At 49.5% G+C, this 20,834-nt stretch overlaps 1 protein-coding gene across 1 annotated transcript in view; it reads left to right on the top strand.

Moving 5' to 3' along the window:
- LOC128690675 (insulin-like peptide receptor) overlaps window positions 1-20,834 on the top strand; it is a 646,235-nt gene that overhangs the window by 376,869 nt on the left and 248,532 nt on the right. The window contains exons 13-14 of the mRNA XM_070088152.1: window positions 12,131-12,296; window positions 19,066-19,244. Of these exons, the coding sequence (XP_069944253.1) occupies window positions 12,131-12,296; window positions 19,066-19,244 (345 nt within the window). The remainder of the gene's footprint in view (window positions 1-12,130; window positions 12,297-19,065; window positions 19,245-20,834) is intronic.

Raw genomic sequence — 20,834 nt, 5'->3', positions numbered from 1 at the left:
GTACGGTGTTGATGAGCACGGTGTTGATGAGTACGGTGTTGATGAGTACGGTGTTGACGAGTACGGTGTTGATGAGTACGGTGTTGATGAGTACGGTGTTGATGATCACGGTGTTGATGATCACGGTGTTGATGATCACGGTGTTGATGATCACGGTGTTGATGATCATGGTGTTGATGAGCACGGTGTTGATGATCATGGTGTTGATGAGCACGGTGTTGATGAGCATGGTGTTGATGAGCACGGTGTTGATGATGATGATCACGGTGTTGATGAGTACACGGTGTTGATGAGCACGGTGTTGATGATCACGGTGTTGATGATCACGGTGTTGATGATCACGGTGTTGATGATCATGGTGTTGATGAGCACGGTGTTGATGATCATGGTGTTGATGAGCACGGTGTTGATGAGCATGGTGTTGATGAGCACGGTGTTGATGAGCACGGTGTTGATGAGCACGGTGTTGATGATCACGGTGTTGATGAGCACGGTGTTGATGATCATGGTGTTGATGAGCACAGTGTTGATGAGCATGGTGTTGATGAGCACGGTGTTGATGAGCACGGTGTTGATGAGTACGGTGTTGATGAGTACGGTGTTGATGAGAATGGTGTTGATGAGCACGGTGTTGATGAGCACGGTGTTGATGAGTACGGTGTTGATGAGTACGGTGTTGATGAGCACGGTGTTGATGAGCACGGTGTTGATGAGCACGGTGTTGATGATCACGGTGTTGATGATCACGGTGTTGATGATCACGGTGTTGATGATCACGGTGTTGATGATCATGGTGTTGATGAGCACGGTGTTGATGATCACGGTGTTGATGAGTACGGTGTTGATGAGCACGGTGTTGATGAGTACGGTGTTGATGAGTACGGTGTTGATGAGTACGGTGTTGATGAGTACGGTGTTGATGAGTACGGTGTTGATGAGTACGGTGTTGATGAGTACGGTGTTGATGAGTACGGTGTTGATGAGTACGGTGTTGATGAGTACGGTGTTGATGAGTACGGTGTTGATGAGTACGGTGTTGATGAGTACGGTGTTGATGAGTACGGTGTTGATGAGTACGGTGTTGATGAGTACGGTGTTGATGAGCATGGTGTTGATGAGTACGGTGTTGATGAGCACGGTGTTGATGAGTACGGTGTTGATGAGTACGGTGTTGACGAGTACGGTGTTGATGAGTACGGTGTTGATGAGTACGGTGTTGATGATCACGGTGTTGATGATCACGGTGTTGATGATCACGGTGTTGATGATCACGGTGTTGATGATCATGGTGTTGATGAGCACGGTGTTGATGATCATGGTGTTGATGAGCACGGTGTTGATGAGCATGGTGTTGATGAGCACGGTGTTGATGAGCATGGTGTTGATGATCACGGTGTTGATGAGTACGGTGTTGATGAGTACGGTGTTGATGAGCACGGTGTTGATGATCACGGTGTTGATGATCACGGTGTTGATGATCACGGTGTTGATGATCATGGTGTTGATGAGCACGGTGTTGATGATCATGGTGTTGATGAGCACGGTGTTGATGAGCATGGTGTTGATGAGCACGGTGTTGATGAGCACGGTGTTGATGAGCACGGTGTTGATGATCACGGTGTTGATGAGCACGGTGTTGATGATCATGGTGTTGATGAGCACAGTGTTGATGAGCATGGTGTTGATGAGCACGGTGTTGATGAGCACGGTGTTGATGAGCACGGTGTTGATGAGTACGGTGTTGATGAGTACGGTGTTGATGAGCACGGTGTTGATGAGCACGGTGTTGATGAGCACGGTGTTGATGATCACGGTGTTGATGATCACGGTGTTGATGATCACGGTGTTGATGATCATGGTGTTGATGAGCACGGTGTTGATGATCATGGTGTTGATGAGTACGGTGTTGATGAGTACGGTGTTGATGAGAATGGTGTTGATGAGCACGGTGTTGATGAGCACGGTGTTGATGAGTACGGTGTTGATGAGTACGGTGTTGATGAGAATGGTGTTGATGAGCACGGTGTTGATGAGCACGGTGTTGATGAGTACGGTGTTGATGAGTACGGTGTTGACGAGCACGGTGTTGATGAGCACGGTGTTGATGAGCACGGTGTTGATGATCACGGTGTTGATGATCACGGTGTTGATGATCACGGTGTTGATGATCATGGTGTTGATGAGCACGGTGTTGATGATCATGGTGTTGACGAGCACGGTGTTGATGAGCATGGTGTTGATGAGCACGGTGTTGATGAGCACGGTGTTGATGAGCACGGTGTTGATGATCACGGTGTTGATGAGCACGGTGTTGATGATCATGGTGTTGATGAGCACGGTGTTGATGAGCACGGTGTTGATGAGTACGGTGTTGATGAGTACGGTGTTGATGAGTACGGTGTTGATGATCACGGTGTTGATGAGCACGGTGTTGATGAGCACGGTGTTGATGAGTACGGTGTTGATGAGTACGGTGTTGATGAGCACGGTATTGATGAGCACGGTGTTGATGAGCACGGTGTTGATGAGTACGGTGTTGATGAGTACGGTGTTGATGAGAATGGTGTTGATGAGCACTGTGTTGATGAGCACGGTGTTGATGAGTACGGTGTTGATGAGTACGGTGTTGATGAGCACGGTGTTGATGATCACGGTGTTGATGAGCACGGTGTTGATGAGCACGGTGTTGATGAGCACGGTGTTGATGAGCACGGTGTTGATGAGTTCGGTGTTGATGAGTACGGTGTTGATGAGAATGGTGTTGATGAGCACGGTGTTGATGAGCACGGTGTTGATGAGTACGGTGTTGATGAGTACGGTGTTGATGAGCACGGTGTTGAAGAGCACGGTGTTGATGAGTACGGTGTTGATGAGTACGGTGTTGATGAGTACGGTGTTGATGAGCACGGTGTTGATGACCACGGTGTTGATGAGTACGGTGTTGATGAGCACGGTGTTGATGAGCACGGTGTTGATGAGTACGGTGTTGATGAGCCCGGCGTTGATGAGCACGGTGTTGATGAGTACGGTGTTGATGAGCACGGTGTTGATGAGCACGGTGTTGACGAGTACGGTGTTGATGAGCACGGTGTTGATGAGGACGGTGTTGATGAGTACGGTGTTGATGAGTACGGTGTTGATGAGCACGGTGTTGATGAGCAAGGTGTTGATGAGTACGGTGTTGATGAGGACGGTTTTGATGAGCACGGTGTTGATGAGCACGGTGTTGATGAGTACGGTGTTGATGAGCACGGTGTTGATGAGCACGGTGTTGATGAGTACGGTGTTGATGAGTACGGTGTTGATGAGCACGGTGTTGATGAGCACGGTGTTGATGAGTACGGTGTTGATGAGTACGGTGTTGATGAGCACGGTGTTGATGACCACGGTGTTGATGAGTACGGTGTTGATGAGTACGGTGTTGATGAGCACGGTGTTGATGAGCATGGTGTTGATGAGCACTGTGTTGATGAGTACGGTGTTGATGAGTACGGTGTTGATGAGCACGGTGTTGATGAGCACGGTGTTGATGAGTACGGTGTAGATGAGCACGGTGTTGATGAGCACGGTGTTGATGAGTACGGTGTTGATGAGTACGGTGTTGATGAGCACGGTGTTGATGAGCACGGTGTTGATGAGTACGGTGTTGATGAGTACATTGTTGATGAGCACGGTGTTGATGAGGACGGTGTTGATGAGTACGGTGTTGATGAGTACGGTGTTGATGAGCACGGTGTTGATGAGCATGGTGTTGATGAGCACGGTGTTGATGAGTACGGTGTTGATGAGTACGGTGTTGATGAGCACGGTGTTGATGATCACAGTGTTGATGAGCACGGTGTTGATGAGCACGGTGTTGATGAGCACGGTGTTGATGATCACTGTGTTGATGAGCACGGTGTTGATGAGCACGGTGTTGATGAGCATGGTGTTGATGAGCATGGTATTGATGAGCACGATGTTGATGAGCACGGTGTTGATGAGTACGGTGTTGATGAGCACGGTGTTGATGAGTACGGTGTTGATGAGTACGGTGTTGATGAGCATGTTGCTGATGAGCACGGTGTTGATGAGCACGGTGTTGATGAGCACGGTGTTGATGAGCACGGTGTTTATGAGCACGGTGTTGATGAGCACGGTGTTGATGAGCACGGTGTTGATGAGCACAATGTTGATGAGCACGGTGTTGATGAGCACGGTGTTGATGAGCACGGTGTTGATGAGCACGGTGTTGATGAGTACGGTGTTGATGAGCATGGTGTTGATGAGCACGGTGTTGATGATCACTGTGTTGATGAGCATGGTGTTGATGAGCACGGTGTTGATGAGCACGGTGTTGATGAGTACGGTGTTGATGAGCACGGTGTTGATGAGCACGGTGTTGATGAGCACGGTGTTGATGAGCACGGTGTTGATGAGCACGGTGTTGATGAGCACGGTGTTGATGAGCACGGTGTTGATGAACATGGTATTGTTGAGCACGGTGTTGATGAGCACGGTGTTGATGAGTACGGTGTTGATGAGCATGTTGCTGATGAGCACGGTGTTCATGAGCACGGAGTTGATGAGCACGGTGTTGATGAGCACGGTGTTGATGAGCACGGTGTTGATGAGCACGGTGTTGATGAGCACGGTGTTGATGAGTACGGTGTTGATGAGCACGGTGTTGATGAGCACGGTGTTGATGAGCACGGTGTTGATGAGCACGGTGTTGATGAGCATGGTGTTGATGAGCACGATGTTGATGAGTACGGTATTGATGAGCACGGTGTTGATGAGCATGGTGTTGATGATCACTGTGTTGATGAGCACGGTGTTGATGAGCACGGTGTTGATGAGCATGGTGTTGATGAGCACGGTGTTGATGAGCACGGTGTTGATGAGCACGGTGTTGATGAGCACGGTGTTGATGAGCACGGTGTTGATGAGCACGGTGTTGATGAGCACGGTGTTGATGAGCACGGTGTTGGATGATCACGGTGTTGATCATGATGATCATGGTTTTGATGAGCACGGTGTTGATGAGGACGGTGTTGATGAGTACGGTTTTTATGAGCACGGTGTTTGATGAGCACGGTGTTGATGAGCACGGTGTTGATGAGCACGGTGTTGATGAGCACGGTGTTGATGATGGTGTTGATGAGCACGGTGTTGATGAGCATGGTGTTGATGAGTACGGTGTTGATGAGTACGGTGTTGATGATCACGGTGTTGATGAGCACGGTGTTGATGAGCACGGTGTTGATGAGTACGGTGTTGATGAGTACGGTGTTGATGAGCACGGTGTTGATGAGACGGTGTTGATGAGCACGGTGTTGATGAGTACGGTGTTGATGAGCACGGTGTTGATGAGCACGGTGTTGATGAGATGAGCACGGTGTTGATGAGCACGGTGTTGATGAGCACGGTGTTGATGAGCACGGTGTTGATGATGAGCATGGTGTTGATGAGCACGGTGTTGATGAGCACGGTGTTGATGAGCACGGTGTTGATGAGAACGGTGTTGATGAGATGACCACACGGTGTTGATGAGCACGGTGTTGATGAGCACGGTGCTGATGAGCACGGTGTTGATGAGCACGGTGTTGATGAGATGAGCACGGTGTTGATGAGCACGGTGTTGATGAGTACGGTGTTGATGAGTACGGTGTTGATGAGGAGGGTGTTGATGAGGTGTTGATGAGCACGGTGTTGATGAGCACGGTGTTGATGAGTACGGTGTTGATGAGCACGGTGTTGATGAGGACGGTGTTGATGAGTACGGTGTTGATGAGTACGGTGTTGATGAGCACGGTGTTGATGAGCACGGTGTTGATGAGCACGGTGTTGATGAGATGACCACGGTGTTGATGAGCGGTGTTGATGAGTACGGTGTTGATGAGCACGGTGTTGATGAGCACGGTGTTGATGAGCACGGTGTTGATGAGCACGGTGTTGATGAGCACGGTGTTGATGAGCACGGTGTTGATGAGCACGGTGTTGATGAGATACGGTGTTGATGAGCACGGTGTTGATGAGCACGGTGTGATGATGATGAGCACGGTGTTGATGAGCACGGTGTTGATGAGCACGGTGTTGATGAGCACGGTGTTGATGAGCACGGTGTTGATGAGCACACGGTGTTGATGAGCACGGTGTTGATGAGCACGGTGTTGATGAGCACGGTGTTGATGAGCATGGTGTTGATGAGCACGGTGTTGATGAGCACGGTGTTGATGAGTACGGTGTTGATGAGCACGGTGTTGATGAGCACGGTGTTGATGAGCACGGTGTTGATGAGCACGGTGTTGATGAGCACGGTGTTGATGAGCACGGTGTTGATGAGCACGGTGTTGATGAGCACGGTGTTGATGAGTACGGTGTTGATGAGCACGGTGTTGATGAGCACGGTGTTGATGAGTACATGAGGTGTTGATGAGCACGGTGTTGATGAGCACGGTGTTGATGAGCACGGTGTTGATGAGCACGGTGTTGATGAGCACGGTGTTGATGAGCACGGTGTTGATGAGCACGGTGTTGATGAGCACGGTGTTGATGAGCACGGTGTTGATGAGCACGGTGTTGATGAGCACGGTGTTGATGAGCACGGTGTTGATGAGCACGGTGTTGATGAGCACGGTGTTGATGAGCACGGTGTTGATGAGCACGGTGTTGATGAGCACGGTGTTGATGAGCACGGTGTTGATGAGCACGGTGTTGATGAGCGGTGTTGATGAGCACGGTGTTGATGAGTACGGTGTTGATGAGCACGGTGTTGATGAGCACGGTGTTGATGAGCACGGTGTTGATGAGCACGGTGTTGATGAGCACGGTGTTGATGAGCACGGTGTTGATGAGCACGGTGTTGATGAGCACGGGGTTGATTGGTGTTGATGAGCACGGTGTTGATGAGCACGGTGTTGATGAGTACGGTGTTGATGACATGTTGTGATGAGCACGGTGATGAGCACGGATGTGTTGATGAGCACGGTGTTGATGAGCACGGTGTTGATGAGCACGGTGTTGATGAGCACGGTGTTGATGAGTACGGTGTTGATGAGCACGGTGTTGATGAGCACGGTGTTGATGAGCACGGTGTTGATGAGCACGGTGTTGATGAGCATGGTGTTGATGAGCACGATGTTGATGAGTGTTGATGAGCACGGTGTTGATGAGCATGGTGTTGATGATCACGGTGTTGATGAGCACGGTGTTGATGAGCACGGTGTTGATGAGCACGGTGTTGATGAGCACGGTGTTGATGAGCACGGTGTTGATGAGCACGGTGTTGATGAGCACGGTGTTGATGAGCACGGTGTTGATGAGCACGGTGTTGATGAGCACGGTGTTGATGAGCACGATGTTGATGAGTACGGTGTTGATGAGTACGGTGTTAATGAGCACGGTGTTGATGAGCATGGTGTTGATGAGTACGGTGTTGATGAGCACGATTTTGATGAGTACGGTGTTAATGAGTACAGTGTTTATGAGCACGGTGTTGATGAGCACGGTGTTGATGAGCACGGTGTTGATGAGCACGGTGTTGATGAGCACGGTGTTGATGAGCACGGTGTTGATGAGCAGGGTGTTGATGAGCAGGGTGTTGATGAGCATGATGAGCACGGTGTTGATGAGCACGGTGTTGATGAGCACGGTGTTGATGAGCACGGTGTTGATGAGCATGTTGCTGATGAGCACGGTGTTGATGAGCACGGTGTTGATGAGCACGGTGTTGATGAGCACGGTGTTGATGAGCACGGTGTTGATGAGCACGGTGTTGATGAGCACGGTGTTGATGAGCACGGTGTTGATGAGCACGGTATTGATGAGCACGGTGTTGATGAGTACGGTGTTGCACGGTGTTGATGAGCACGGTGTTGATGAGCACGGTGTTGATGAGCACGGTGTTGATGAGCACGGTGTTGATGAGCACGGTGTTGATGAGTACGGTGTTGATGAGCACGGTGTTGATGAGCATTGTGTTGATGAGCACGGTGTTGATGAGCACGGTGTTGATGAGCACGGTGTTGATGAGCATGGTGTTGATGAGCACGGTGTTGATGAGCACGGTGTTGATGAGCACGGTGTTGATGAGCACGGTGTTGATAAGCACGGTGTTGATGAGCACGGTGTTGATGAGCACGGTGTTGATGAGCACGATGTTGATGAGTACGGTGTTGATGAGTACGGTGTTAATGAGCACGGTGTTGATGAGCATGGTGTTGATGAGTACGGTGTTGATGAGCACGATTTTGATGAGTACGGTGATGAGCACGGTGTTGACGAGCACGGTGTTGATGAGCACGGTGTTGATGAGCACGGTGTTGATGAGCACGGTGTTGATGAGCACGGTGTTGATGAGCACGGTGTTGATGAGCATGAGCACGGTGTTGATGAGCACGGTGTTGATGAGCACGGTGTTGATGAGATGAGCACGGTGTTGATGAGCACGGTGTTGATGAGCACGGTGTTGATGAGATGACACGGTGTTGATGAGCACGGTGTTGACGGTGTTGATGAGCACGGTGTTGATGAGCACGGTGTTGATGAGCACGGTGTTGATGAGCACGGTGTTGATGAGCAAGGTGTTGATGAGCACGGTGTTGATGAGCACGCTGATGAAGAGCACGGTGTTGATGAGCACGGTGTGATGAGACGGTGGTGTTGATGAGCATGAGCACGTGTTGATGAGCACGGTGTTGATGAGCACGGTGTTGATGAGCACGGTGTTGATGAGCACGGTGTTGATGAGCACGGTGTTGATGAGCACGGTGTTGATGAGCACGGTGTTGATGAGCACGGTGTTGATGAGCACGGTGTTGATGAGCACGGTGTTGATGAGCACGGTGTTGATGAGCACGGTGTTGATGAGCACGGTGTTGATGAGCACGGTGTTGATGAGCACGGTGTTGATGACGGTGTTGATGAGCACGGTGTTGATGAGCACGGTGTTGATGAGCACGGTGTTGATGAGCACGGTGTTGATGAGCACGGTGTTGATGAGCACGGTGTTGATGAGCACGGTGTTGATGAGCACGGTGTTGATGAGCACGGTGTTGATGAGCACGGTGTTGATGAGCACGGTGTTGATGAGCACGGTGTTGATGAGCACGGTGTTGATGAGCACGGTGTTGATGAGCACGGTGTTGATGAGCACGGTGTTGATGAGCACGGTGTTGATGAGCACGGTGTTGATGAGCACGGTGTTGATGAGCACGGTGTTGATGAGCACGGTGTTGATGAGCACGGTGTTGATGATCACTGTGTTGATGAGCACGGTGTTGATGAGCACGGTGTTGATGAGCACGGTGTTGATGAGCACGGTGTTGATGAGCACGGTGTTGATGAGAACGGTGATGATGAGCACGGTGCGGTGCTGATGAGCACGGTGTTGATGAGCACGGTGTTGATGAGCACGGTGTTGATGAGCACGGTGTTGATGAGCACGGTGTTGATGAGCACGGTGTTGATGAGCACGGTGTTGATGAGCACGGTGTTGATGAGCACGGTGTTGATGATCACGGTGTTGATGAGCACGGTGTTGATGAGCACGGTGTTGATGAGCACGGTGTTGATGAGCACGGTGTTGATGAGCACGGTGTTGATGAGCACGGTGTTGATGAGCACGGTGTTGATGAGCACGGTGTTGATGAGCACGGTGTTGATGAGCACGGTGTTGATGAACATGGTATTCATGAGCACGGTGTTGATGAGCACGGTGTTGATGAGTACGGTGTTGATGAGCATGTTGCTGATGAGCACGGTGTTCATGAGCACGGAGTTGATGAGCACGGTGTTGATGAGCACGGTGTTGATGAGCACGGTGTTGATGAGCACGGTGTTGATGAGCACGGTGTTGATGAACACGGTGTTGATGAGCACGGTGTTGATGAGCACGGTGTTGATGAGCACGGTGTTGATGAGTACGGTGTTGATGAGCACGGTGTTGATGAGCACGGTGTTGATGAGCACGGTGTTGATGAGCACGGTGTTGATGAGCATGGTGTTGATGAGCACGATGTTGATGAGTACGGTATTGATGAGCACGGTGTTGATGAGCACGGTGTTGATGATCACTGTGTTGATGAGCACGGTGTTGATGAGCACGGTGTTGATGAGCACGGTGTTGATGAGCACGGTGTTGATGAGCACGGTGTTGATGAGCACGGTGTTGATGAGCACGGTGTTGATGAGCACGGTGTTGATGAGCACGGTGTTGATGAGCACGGTGTTGATGAGCACGGTGTTGATGAGCACGATGTTGATGAGTACGGTGTTGATGAGAACGGTGTTAATGAGCACGGTGTTGATGAGCATGGTGTTGATGAGTACGGTGTTGATGAGCACGATTTTGATGAGTACGGTGTTAATGAGTACAGTGTTTATGAGCACGGTGTTGATGAGCACGGTGTTGATGAGCATGGTGTTGATGAGCACGGTGTTGATGAGCATGGTGTTGATGAGCACGGTGTTGATGAGCACGGTGTTGATGAGCATTGTGTTGATGAGCACGGTGTTGATGAGCACGGTGTTGATGAGTACGGTGTTGATGAGCACGGTGCTGATGAGTACAGTGTTGATGAGCACGGTGTTGAGGAGCACGGTGTTGATGAACACGGTGTTGATGAGCACGGTGTTGATGAGCACGGTGTTGATGAGCACGGTGTTGATGAGCACGGTGTTGATGAGCACGGTATTGATGAGCACGGTGTTGATGAGCACGGTGTTGATGATCACTGTGTTGATGAGCACGGTGTTGATGAGCACGGTGTTGATGAGCATGGTGTTGATGAGCACGGTGTTGATGAGCACGGTGTTGATGAGCACGGTGTTGATGAGCACGGTGTTGATGAGCACGGTGTTGATAAGCACGGTGTTGATGAGCACGGTGTTGATGAGCACGGTGTTGATGAGCACGATGTTGATGAGTACGGTGTTGATGAGTACGGTGTTAATGAGCACGGTGTTGATGAGCATGGTGTTGATGAGTACGGTGTTGATGAGCACGATTTTGATGAGTACGGTGTTAATGAGTACAGTGTTTATGAGCACGGTGTTGATGAGCACGGTGTTGATGAGCATGGTGTTGATGAGCACGGTGTTGATGAGCACGGTGTTGATGAGCACGGTGTTGATGAGCACGGTGTTGATGAGCATTGTGTTGATGAGCACGGTGTTGATGAGCACGGTGTTGATGAGTACGGTGCTGATGAGCACGGTGCTGATGAGTACAGTGTTGATGAGCACGGTGTTGAGGAGTACGGTGTTTATGAGCACGGTGTTGATGAGCACGGTGTTGATGAGCACGGTGTTGATGAGCACGGTGTTGATGAGCACGGTGTTGATGAGCACGGTGTTGATGAGCACGGTGTTGATGAGCATGGTATTGATGAGCACGGTGTTGATGAGCACGGTGTTGATGAGCACGGTGTTGATGAGCACGGTGTTGATGAGCATGGTGTTGATGAGCACGGTGTTGATGAGCACGGTGTTGATGAGCACGGTGTTGATGAGCACGGTGTTGATGAGCAGGGTCTTGATGTTGATGCCCACGGTGTTGATGAGCACGGTGTTGATGAGCACGGTGTTGATGAGCACGGTGTTGATGAGCACGGTGTTGATGAGCACGGTGTTGATGAGCACGGTGTTGATGAGCACGGTGTTGATGAGCACGGTGTTGATGAGCACGGTGTTGATGAGCACGGTGTTGATGAGCACGGTGTTGATGAGCACGGTGTTGATGAGCACGGTGTTGATGAGCACGGTGTTGATGAGCACGGTGTTGATGAGCACGGTGTTGATGAGTACGGTGTTGATGAGCACGGTGTTGATGAACACGGTGTTGATGAGCACGGTGTTGATGAGCACGGTGTTGATGAGCACGGTGTTGATGAGCACGGTGTTGATGAGCACGGTGTTGATGAGCACGGTGTTGATGAGCACGGTGTTGATGAGCACGGTGTTGATGAGCACGGTGTTGATGAGCACGGTGTTGATGAGCACGGTGTTGATGACCCAGACAGTCGAAGCAACTTCAAATAAGTAAAATTTTTTTTTAAATAGATTTAATTTTTTTCATGACTGGATTCATGACCTGGACACTCCATGATGATGTGATGATTGTGATGCTGTCATGGTTGTGATGACTCAGGCAACGTGATCAATCTCAACGTCAACGTCAGTACGTCACCTCTCTACGGGACGCTGTCTGTCACTGCTTCTCTTCTCCCCGACGTCTCCATCTATTACGTCAGCTACAAGAAGACAGACAAGAATATCTCCCTCTACGAGAGTGAGGAACCTTGTAGTGACCAGGGGTAAGTTACCACTAGAGTGAGGAACCTTGTAGTGACCAGGGGTAAGTTACCACTAGAGTGAGGAACCTTGTAGTGACCAGGGGTAAGTTACCACTAGAGTGAGGAACCTTGTAGTGACCAGGGGTAAGTTACCACTAGAGTGAGGGACCTTGTAGTGACCAGGGGTAAGTTACCACTAGTTTGAGGAACCTTGTAGTGACCAGGGGTAAGTTACCACTAGAGCGAGGGACCTTGTAGTGACCATGGGTAAGTTACCACTAGAGTGAGGAACCTTGTAGTGACCAGGGGTAAGTTACCACTAGAGTGAGGAACCTTGTAGTGACCAGGGGTAAGTTACCACTAGAGCGAGGGACCTTGTAGTGACCATGGGTAAGTTACCACTAGAGTGAGGAACCTTGTAGTGACCAGGGGTAAGTTACCACTAGAGCAAGGGACCTTGTAGTGACCAGGGGTAAGTTACCACTAGAGCGAGGGACCTTGTAGTGACCATGGGTAAGTTACCACTAGAGTGAGGAACCTTGTAGTGACCAGGGGTAAGTTACCACTAGAGCGAGGGACCTTGTAGTGACCATGGGTAAGTTACCACTAGAGTGAGGAACCTTGTAGTGACCAGGGGTAAGTTACCACTAGAGTGAGGAACCTTGTAGTGACCAGGGGTAAGTTACCACTAGAGCGAGGGACCTTGTAGTGACCATGGGTAAGTTACCACTAGAGTGAGGAACCTTGTAGTGACCAGGGGTAAGTTACCACTAGAGCAAGGGACCTTGTAGTGACCAGGGGTAAGTTACCACTAGAGCGAGGGACCTTGTAGTGACCAGGGGTAAGTTACCACTAGAGTGAGGAACCTTGTAGTGACCAGGGGCAAGTTACCACTAGAGTGAGAGACCTTGTAGTGACCAGGGGTAAGTTACCACTAGAGCGAGGGACCTTGTAGTGACCAGGGGTAAGTTACCACTAGAGTGAGGAACCTTGTAGTGACCAGGGGTAAGTTACCACTAGAGTGAGGAACCTTGTAGTGACCAGGGGTAAGTTACCACTAGAGCGAGGGACCTTGTAGTGACCAGGGGTAAGTTACCACTAGAGTGAGGAACCTTGTAGTGACCAGGGGTAAGTTACCACTAGAGTGAGGAACCTTGTAGTGACCAGGGGTAAGTTACCACTAGAGTGAGGAACCTTGTAGTGACCAGGGGTAAGTTACCACTAGAGTGAGGAACCTTGTAGTGACCAGGGGTAAGTTACCACTAGAGCGAGGGACCTTGTAGTGACCAGGGGTAAGTTACCACTAGAGCGAGGGACCTTGCAGTGACCAGGGGTAAGTTACCACTAGAGTGAGGAACCTTGTAGTGACCAGGGGTAAGTTACCACTGGAGTGAGGAACCTTGTAGTGACCAGGGGTAAGTTACCACTAGAGCGAAAGACCTTGTAGTGACCAGGGGTAAGTTGCCACTAGAGCGAGGGACCTTGTAGTGACCAGGGGTAAGTTACCACTAGAGTGAGGAACCTTGTAGTGACCAGGGGTAAGTTACCACTAGAACGAGGAACCTTGTAGTGACCAGGGGTAAGTTACCACTAGAGCGAGGAACCTTGTAGTGACCACGGGTAAGTTACCACTAGAGCAAGGGACCTTGTAGTGACCAGGGGTAAGTTACCACTAGAGCGAGGGACCTTGTAGTGACCAGGGGTAAGTTACCACTAGAGTGAGGAACCTTGTAGTGACCAGGGGTAAGTTACCACTAGAGTGAGGAACCTTGTAGTGACCAGGGGTAAGTTACCACTAGAGTGAGGAACCTTGTAGTGACGAGGGGTAAGTTACCACTAGAGTGAGGAACCTTGTAGTGACCAGGGGTAAGTTACCACTAGAGTGAGGAACCTTGTAGTGACCAGGGGTAAGTTACCACTAGAGTGAGGAACCTTGTAGTGACCAGGGGTAAGTTACCACTAGAGTGAGGAACCTTGTAGTGACCAGGGGTAAGTTACCACTAGAGTGAGGAACCTTGTAGTGACCAGGGGTAAGTTACCACTAGAGTGAGGAACCTTGTAGTGACCAGGGGTAAGTTACCATTAGAGTGAGGAACCTTGTAGTGACCAGGGGTAAGTTACCACTAGAGCGAGGAACCTTGTAGTGACCAGGGGTAAGTTACCACTAGAGCGAGGGACCTTGTAGTGACCAGGGGTAAGTTACCACTAGAGTCAGGAACCTTGTAGTGACCAGGGGTAAGTTACCACTAGAGTGAGGAACCTTGTAGTGACCAGGGGTAAGTTACCACTAGAGTGAGGAACGTTGTAGTGACCAGGGGTAAGTTACCACTAGAGTGAGGAACCTTGTAGTGACCAGGGGTAAGTTACCACTAGAGTGAGGAACCTTGTAGTGACCAGGGGTAAGTTACCACTAGAGTGAGGAACCTTGTAGTGACCAGGGGTAAGTTACCACTAGAGCGAGGAACCTTGTAGTGACCAGGGGTAAGTTACCACTAGAGTGAGGAACCTTGTAGTGACCAGGGGTAAGTTAGCACTAGAGCGAGGAACCTTGTAGTGACCAGGGGTAAGTTACCACTAGAGTGAGGAACCTTGTAGTGACCAGGGGTAAGTTAGCACTAGAGTGAGGAACCTTGTAGTGACCAGGGGTAAGTTACAACTAGAGCGAGGAACCTTGTAGTGACCAGGGGTAAGTTACCACTAGAGTGAGGAACCTTGTAGTGACCAGGGGTAAGTTACCACTAGAGTGAGGAACCTTGTAGTGACCAGGGGTAAGTTACCACTAGAGCGAGGGACCTTGTAGTGACCAGGGGTAAGTTACCACTAGAGTGAGGAACCTTGTAGTGACCAGGGGTAAGTTACCACTAGAGCGAGGGACCTTGTAGTGACCAGGGGCAAGTTACCACTAGAGCGAGGAACCTTGTAGTGACCAGGGGTAAGTTACCACTAGAGTGAGGAACCTTGTAGTGACCAGGGGTAAGTTACCACTAGAGCGAGGAACCTTGTAGTGACCAGGGGTAAGTTACCACTAGAGTGAGGAACCTTGTAGTGACCAGGGGTAAGTTACCACTAGAGTGAGGAACCTTGTAGTGTCCAGGGGTAAGTTACCACTAGAGCGAGGAACCTTGTAGTGACCAGGGGTAAGTTACCACTAGAGCGAGGGACCTTGTAGTGACCAGGGGTAAGTTACCACTAGAGCGAGGGACCTTGTAGTGACCAGGGGTAAGTTACCACTAGAGCGAGGGACCTTGTAGTGACCAGGGGTAAGTTACCACTAGAGTGAGGAACCTTGTAGTGACCAGGGGTAAGTTACCACTAGAGCGAGGAACCTTGTAGTGACCAGGGGTAAGTTACCACTAGAGCAAGGGACCTTGTAGTGACCAGGGGTAAGTTACCACTAGAGTGAGGAACCCTGTAGTGACCAGGGGTAAGTTACCACTAGAGCGAGGGACCTTGTAGTGACCAGGGGTAAGTTACCACTAGAGCGAGGGACCTTGTAGTGACCAGGGGTAAGTTACCACTAGAGTGAAGGACATTGTAGTGACCAGGGGTAAGTTACCACTAGAGCGAGGGACCTTGTAGTGACCAGGGGTAAGTTACCACTAGAGTGAGGAACCTTGTAGTGACAAGGGGTAAGTTACCACTAGAGTGAGGAACCTTGTAGTGACCAGGGGTAAGTTACCGCTAGAGCGAGGGACCTTGTAGTGACCAGGGGTAAGTTACCACTAGAGCGAGGGACCTTGTAGTGACCAGGGGTAAGTTACCACTAGAGTGAGGAACCTTGTAGTGACCAGGGGTAAGTTACCACTAGAGTGAGGAACCTTCTAGTGACCAGGGGTAAGTTACCACTAGAGTGAGGAACCTTGTAGTGACCAGGGGTAAGTTATCACTAGAGTGAGGAACCTTGTAGTGACCAGGGGTAAGTTACCACTAGAGTGAGGGACCTTGTAGTGACCAGGGGTAAGTTACCACTAGAGTGAGGAACCTTGTAGTGACCAGGGGTAAGTTACCACTAGAGTGAGGAACCTTGTAGTGACCAGGGGTAAGTTACCACTAGAGTGAGGAACCTTGTAGTGACCAGGAGTAAATTTCCACTAGAGTGAGGAACCTTGTAGTGACCAGGGGTAAGTTACCACTAGGGTGAGGAACCTTGTAGTGACCAGGGGTAAGTTACCACTAGAGTGAGGAACCTTGTAGTGACCAGGGGTAAGTTACCACTAGTGTGAGGAACCTTGTAGTGACCAGGGGTAAGTTACCACTAGAGTGAGGAACCTTGTAGTGACCAGGGGTAAGTTACCACTAGAGCGAGGGACCTTGTAGTGACCAGGGGTAAGTTACCACTAGAGCGAGGGACCTTGTAGTGACCAGGGGTAAGTTACCACTAGAGTGAGGAACCTTGTAGTGACCAGGGGTAAGTTACCACTAGAGTGAGGAACCTTGTAGTGACCCGGAGTAAGTTTCCACTAGAGTGAGGAACCTTGTAGTGACCAGGGGTAAGTTACCACTAGAGTGAGGAACCTTGTAGTGACCAGGGGTAAGTTACCACTAGAGTGAGGAACCTTGTAGTGACCACGGGTAAGTTACCACTAGAGCTAAGGACCTTGTAATGACCAGGGGTAAGTTACCACTAGAGCGAGGGACCTTGTAATGACCAGGGGTAAGTTACCACTAGAGTGAGGAACCTTGTAGTGACCAGGGGTAAGTTACCACTAGAGCGAGGAACCTTGTAGTGACCAGGGGTAAGTTACCACTAGAGTGAGGAACCTTGCAGTGACCAGGGGTAAGTTACCACTAGAGCGAGGGACCTTGTAGTGACCAGGGGTAAGTTACCACTAGAGCGAGGAACCTTGTAGTGACCAGGGGTAAGTTACCACTAGAGTGAGGAACCTTGTAGAGACCAGGGGTAAGTTACCACTTGAGCGAGGGACCTTGTAGTGAGCAGGGGTAAGTTACCACTAGAGCGAGGGACCTTGTAGTGACCAGGGGTAAGTTACCACTAGAGTGAGGGACCTTGTAGTGACCAGGGGTAAGTTACCACTAGAGTGAGGGACCTTGTAGTGACCAGGGGTAAGTTACCACTAGAGCGAGGGACCTAATAGTGACCAGGGGTAAATTACCGCTAATGTAGTGACAGAGGTAAGTTACCATTGGAGTGAGGGACCTTGTAGTGACCAGGGGTAAGTTACCACTAGAGCGAGGGACCTAATAGTGACCAGGGGTAAATTACCGCTAAAGTAGTGACAGAGGTAAGTTACCATTAGAGTGAGGGACCTTGCAGTGACAAAGGGTAAGTTACCACTAGATCCATTGCAGTACTCTTCCTTCTATTCCTTCCTGCTCCTTTCGTTTTTCAACCATTCACTTGTGTGGTATTGTGTCGACAGCCTTCTTACAGTCCAAGTATATGCAGTCTACCCATCCCTCTCTCTCATGTCTTACTTCTGTTACCTTGTCGTAGAACTTCTGTAGGTCTGTGATTCAGGATTTTCCTTCCCTGAAGCCATGCTGGTTGTCATGTACGAGCCCATTCCTTTCTAAGTGCTCCACTACACTTCTGATAATCTTCTCCATAACTTAATATACTATACCTGCCAGCAACACTTGGCTGTAGTTTAGTGCTGCTTGTCTGTCTCCTTTCTTAAAAATTGGTACTACGTTTGCAGTCTTCCATATCTCAGGCAATTGTCCTGTTTCAATAGATTTACTGAAGCTTATTGTTAGTGTCACACATAATGCATCTGCTCCCTCTCACAGGACCAATGGAGAGATGTTATCTGGGCCTTGCGCCTTCTTGGTATCTAGTTCATCTAGCAGTTTCTTCACCTTCTCCTCGTTTGTGTGCAGTGTGCTCAGCACTTGCTGGTGCACCCTACTCCCTTGGTTTGCTGGAAGCCTCTCTATCTTCACTGTGAATACCTCCCTGAATCTTGAGCTGAGCTTCTCACATACTTCGTGGTCGTTCCGTGTGACCTTCCCTCCTTCCTCAGCCTGATCACCTGGTCCTTGACTGTTGTTTTCCTCCTGATGCGGCTATATAACAACTTAAATGCTAAATCATTCTTGTAGTGCTGCTGTTTGATCTGTGCTACGGCTTTCTCGCTTTTGTTCATGATTACGTAATTACCGTTATGAATAACAAAAAAAGACAATACAGTGACTGGAACGATACACAAATAACCCGCACATAAAAGAGAGAAGCTTACGACGACGTTTCGGTCCGACTTGGACTATTTACAAAGTCACACTTTGTAAATGACTTTGTAAATGGTCCAAGTCGGACCGAAACGTCGTCGTAAGCTTCTCTCTTTAATGTGCGGGTTATTTGTGTACAGTTATGAATGTTAGGATTCGTGAATGTCTCAGTAGAGATGTTTGACACTGATAATATTATTGGTAACTTTAACTAATGTTGATAATTTTCAATTGTTATGTCAGTATTAAATTGTGTCGCGTATTTCATTCATGCTTAAAAATATACTGTTAAATTTTGTCTTTGTTAATCCCTTATATTACATTTATTTTTGTTGTCAAGAGTGCTGTCAGATCTGTACTGTAACTTGACCAAAATTCTAAACTTCTTCCCTACATTTTCCTGCTAATTTTGGTGAAGATAACGAAAAATTTTAATATATAATCTACATTTCTTTTTATTGGCGTTTTTAAATGGCCAGAATTGTAAGTTAAGTAGTAAGAACGAGCAGTGGCAGACACTCTACACTCTCTATGGTGACTCACATCGGAAAAAGAATTCTTCTCTGTTTATCAGAGCCATTCGGCCTTTTGCTTTCCTCAGCTGGTCGACGATGGAAATGGCAGCAGGAGTCGCTACAGGCTTAGATGGCACCATTCATGGCACCATAGTCAATCTAGAGCCATACACTCGTTACGCAGTCTATGTAAAGACTTATTCCCTCGCGTCTAGTGCTAAAGGTGGTCACTCTAATGTTGTCTACGCTACTACCAGCCCCTACAGTAAGTCCACTACTACCAGCCCCTACAGTAAGTCCACTACTACCAGCCCCTACAGTAAGTCCACTACTACCAGCCCCTACAGTAAGTCCACTACTACCAGCCCCTACAGTAAGTCCACTACTACTAGCCCCTACAGTAAGTCCACTACTACCAGCCCCTACAGTAAGTCCACTACTACTAGCCCCTACAGTAAGTCCACTACTACCAGCCCCTACAGTAAGTCCACTACTACCAGCCCCTACAGTAAGTCCACTACTACCAGCCCCTACAGTAAGTCCACTACTACCAGCCCCTACAGTAAGTCCACTACTACCAGCCCCTACAGTAAGTCCACTACTACCAGCCCCTACAGTAAGTCCACTACTACCAGCCCCTACAGTAAGTCCACTACTACCAGCCCCTACAGTAAGTCCACTACTACTAGCTCCTACAGTAAGTCCACTACTACCAGCCCCTACAGTAAGTCCACTACTACCAGCCCCTACAGTAAGTCCACTACTACCAGCCCCTACAGTAAGTCCACTACTACTAGCTCCTACAGTAAGTCCACTACTACCAGCCCCTACAGTAAGTCCACTACTACCAGCCCCTACAGTAAGTCCACTACTACCAGCCCCTACAGTAAGTCCACTACTACCAGCTCCTACAGTAAATCCACTACTACCAGCCCCTACAGTAAGTCCACTACTACCGCCCCCTACAGTAAGTCCACTACTACCAGCCCCTACAGTAAGTCCACTACTACCAGCCCCTACAGTAAGTCCACTACTACCAGCTCCTACAGTAATTCCACTACTACTAGCTCCTACAGTAAGTCCACTACTACCAGCCCCTACAGTAAGTCCACTACTACTAGCTCCTACAGTAAGTCCACTACTACCAGCCCCTACAGTAAGTCCACTACTACCAGCTCCTACAGTAAGTCCACTACTACCAGCCCCTACAGTAAGTCCACTACTACCAGCCCCTTCAGTAAGTCCACTACTACCAGCCCCTACAGTAAGTCCACTACTACCAGCCCCTACAGTAAGTCCACTACTACCAGCCCCTACAGTAAGTCCACTACTACCAGCCCCTACAGTAAGTTCACTACTACCAGCCCCTACAGTAAGTCCACTACTACCAGCCCCTACAGTAAGTCCACTACTACCAGCCCCAACAGTAAGTCCACTACTACCAGCTCCTACAGTAAGTCCACTACTACCAGCCCCTACAGTAAGTCCACTACTACCACCCCCTACAGTAAGTCCACTACTACCAGCCCCTACAGTAAGTCCACTACTACCAGCTCCTACAGTAAGTCCACTACTACCAGCTCCTACAGTAAGTCCACTACTACTAGCTCCTACAGTAAGTCCACTACTACCAGCCCCTACAGTAAGTCCACTACTACTAGCTCCTACAGTAAGTCCACTACTACCAGCCCCTACAGTAAGTCCACTACTACCAGCTCCTACAGTAAGTCCACTACTACCAGCCCCTACAGTAAGTCCACTACTACCAGCCCCTACAGTAAGTCCACTACTACCAGCCCCTACAGTAAGTCCACTACTACCAGCTCCTACAGTAAGTCCACTACTACCAGCCCCT

Source organism: Cherax quadricarinatus, chromosome 24 (assembly GCF_038502225.1).
Source record: "Cherax quadricarinatus isolate ZL_2023a chromosome 24, ASM3850222v1, whole genome shotgun sequence".
Taxonomy (NCBI): domain Eukaryota; kingdom Metazoa; phylum Arthropoda; class Malacostraca; order Decapoda; family Parastacidae; genus Cherax; species Cherax quadricarinatus.
Note: the sequence above shows the minus strand (reverse complement) of the source record. Positions and strands in the feature narration are given on the sequence as shown.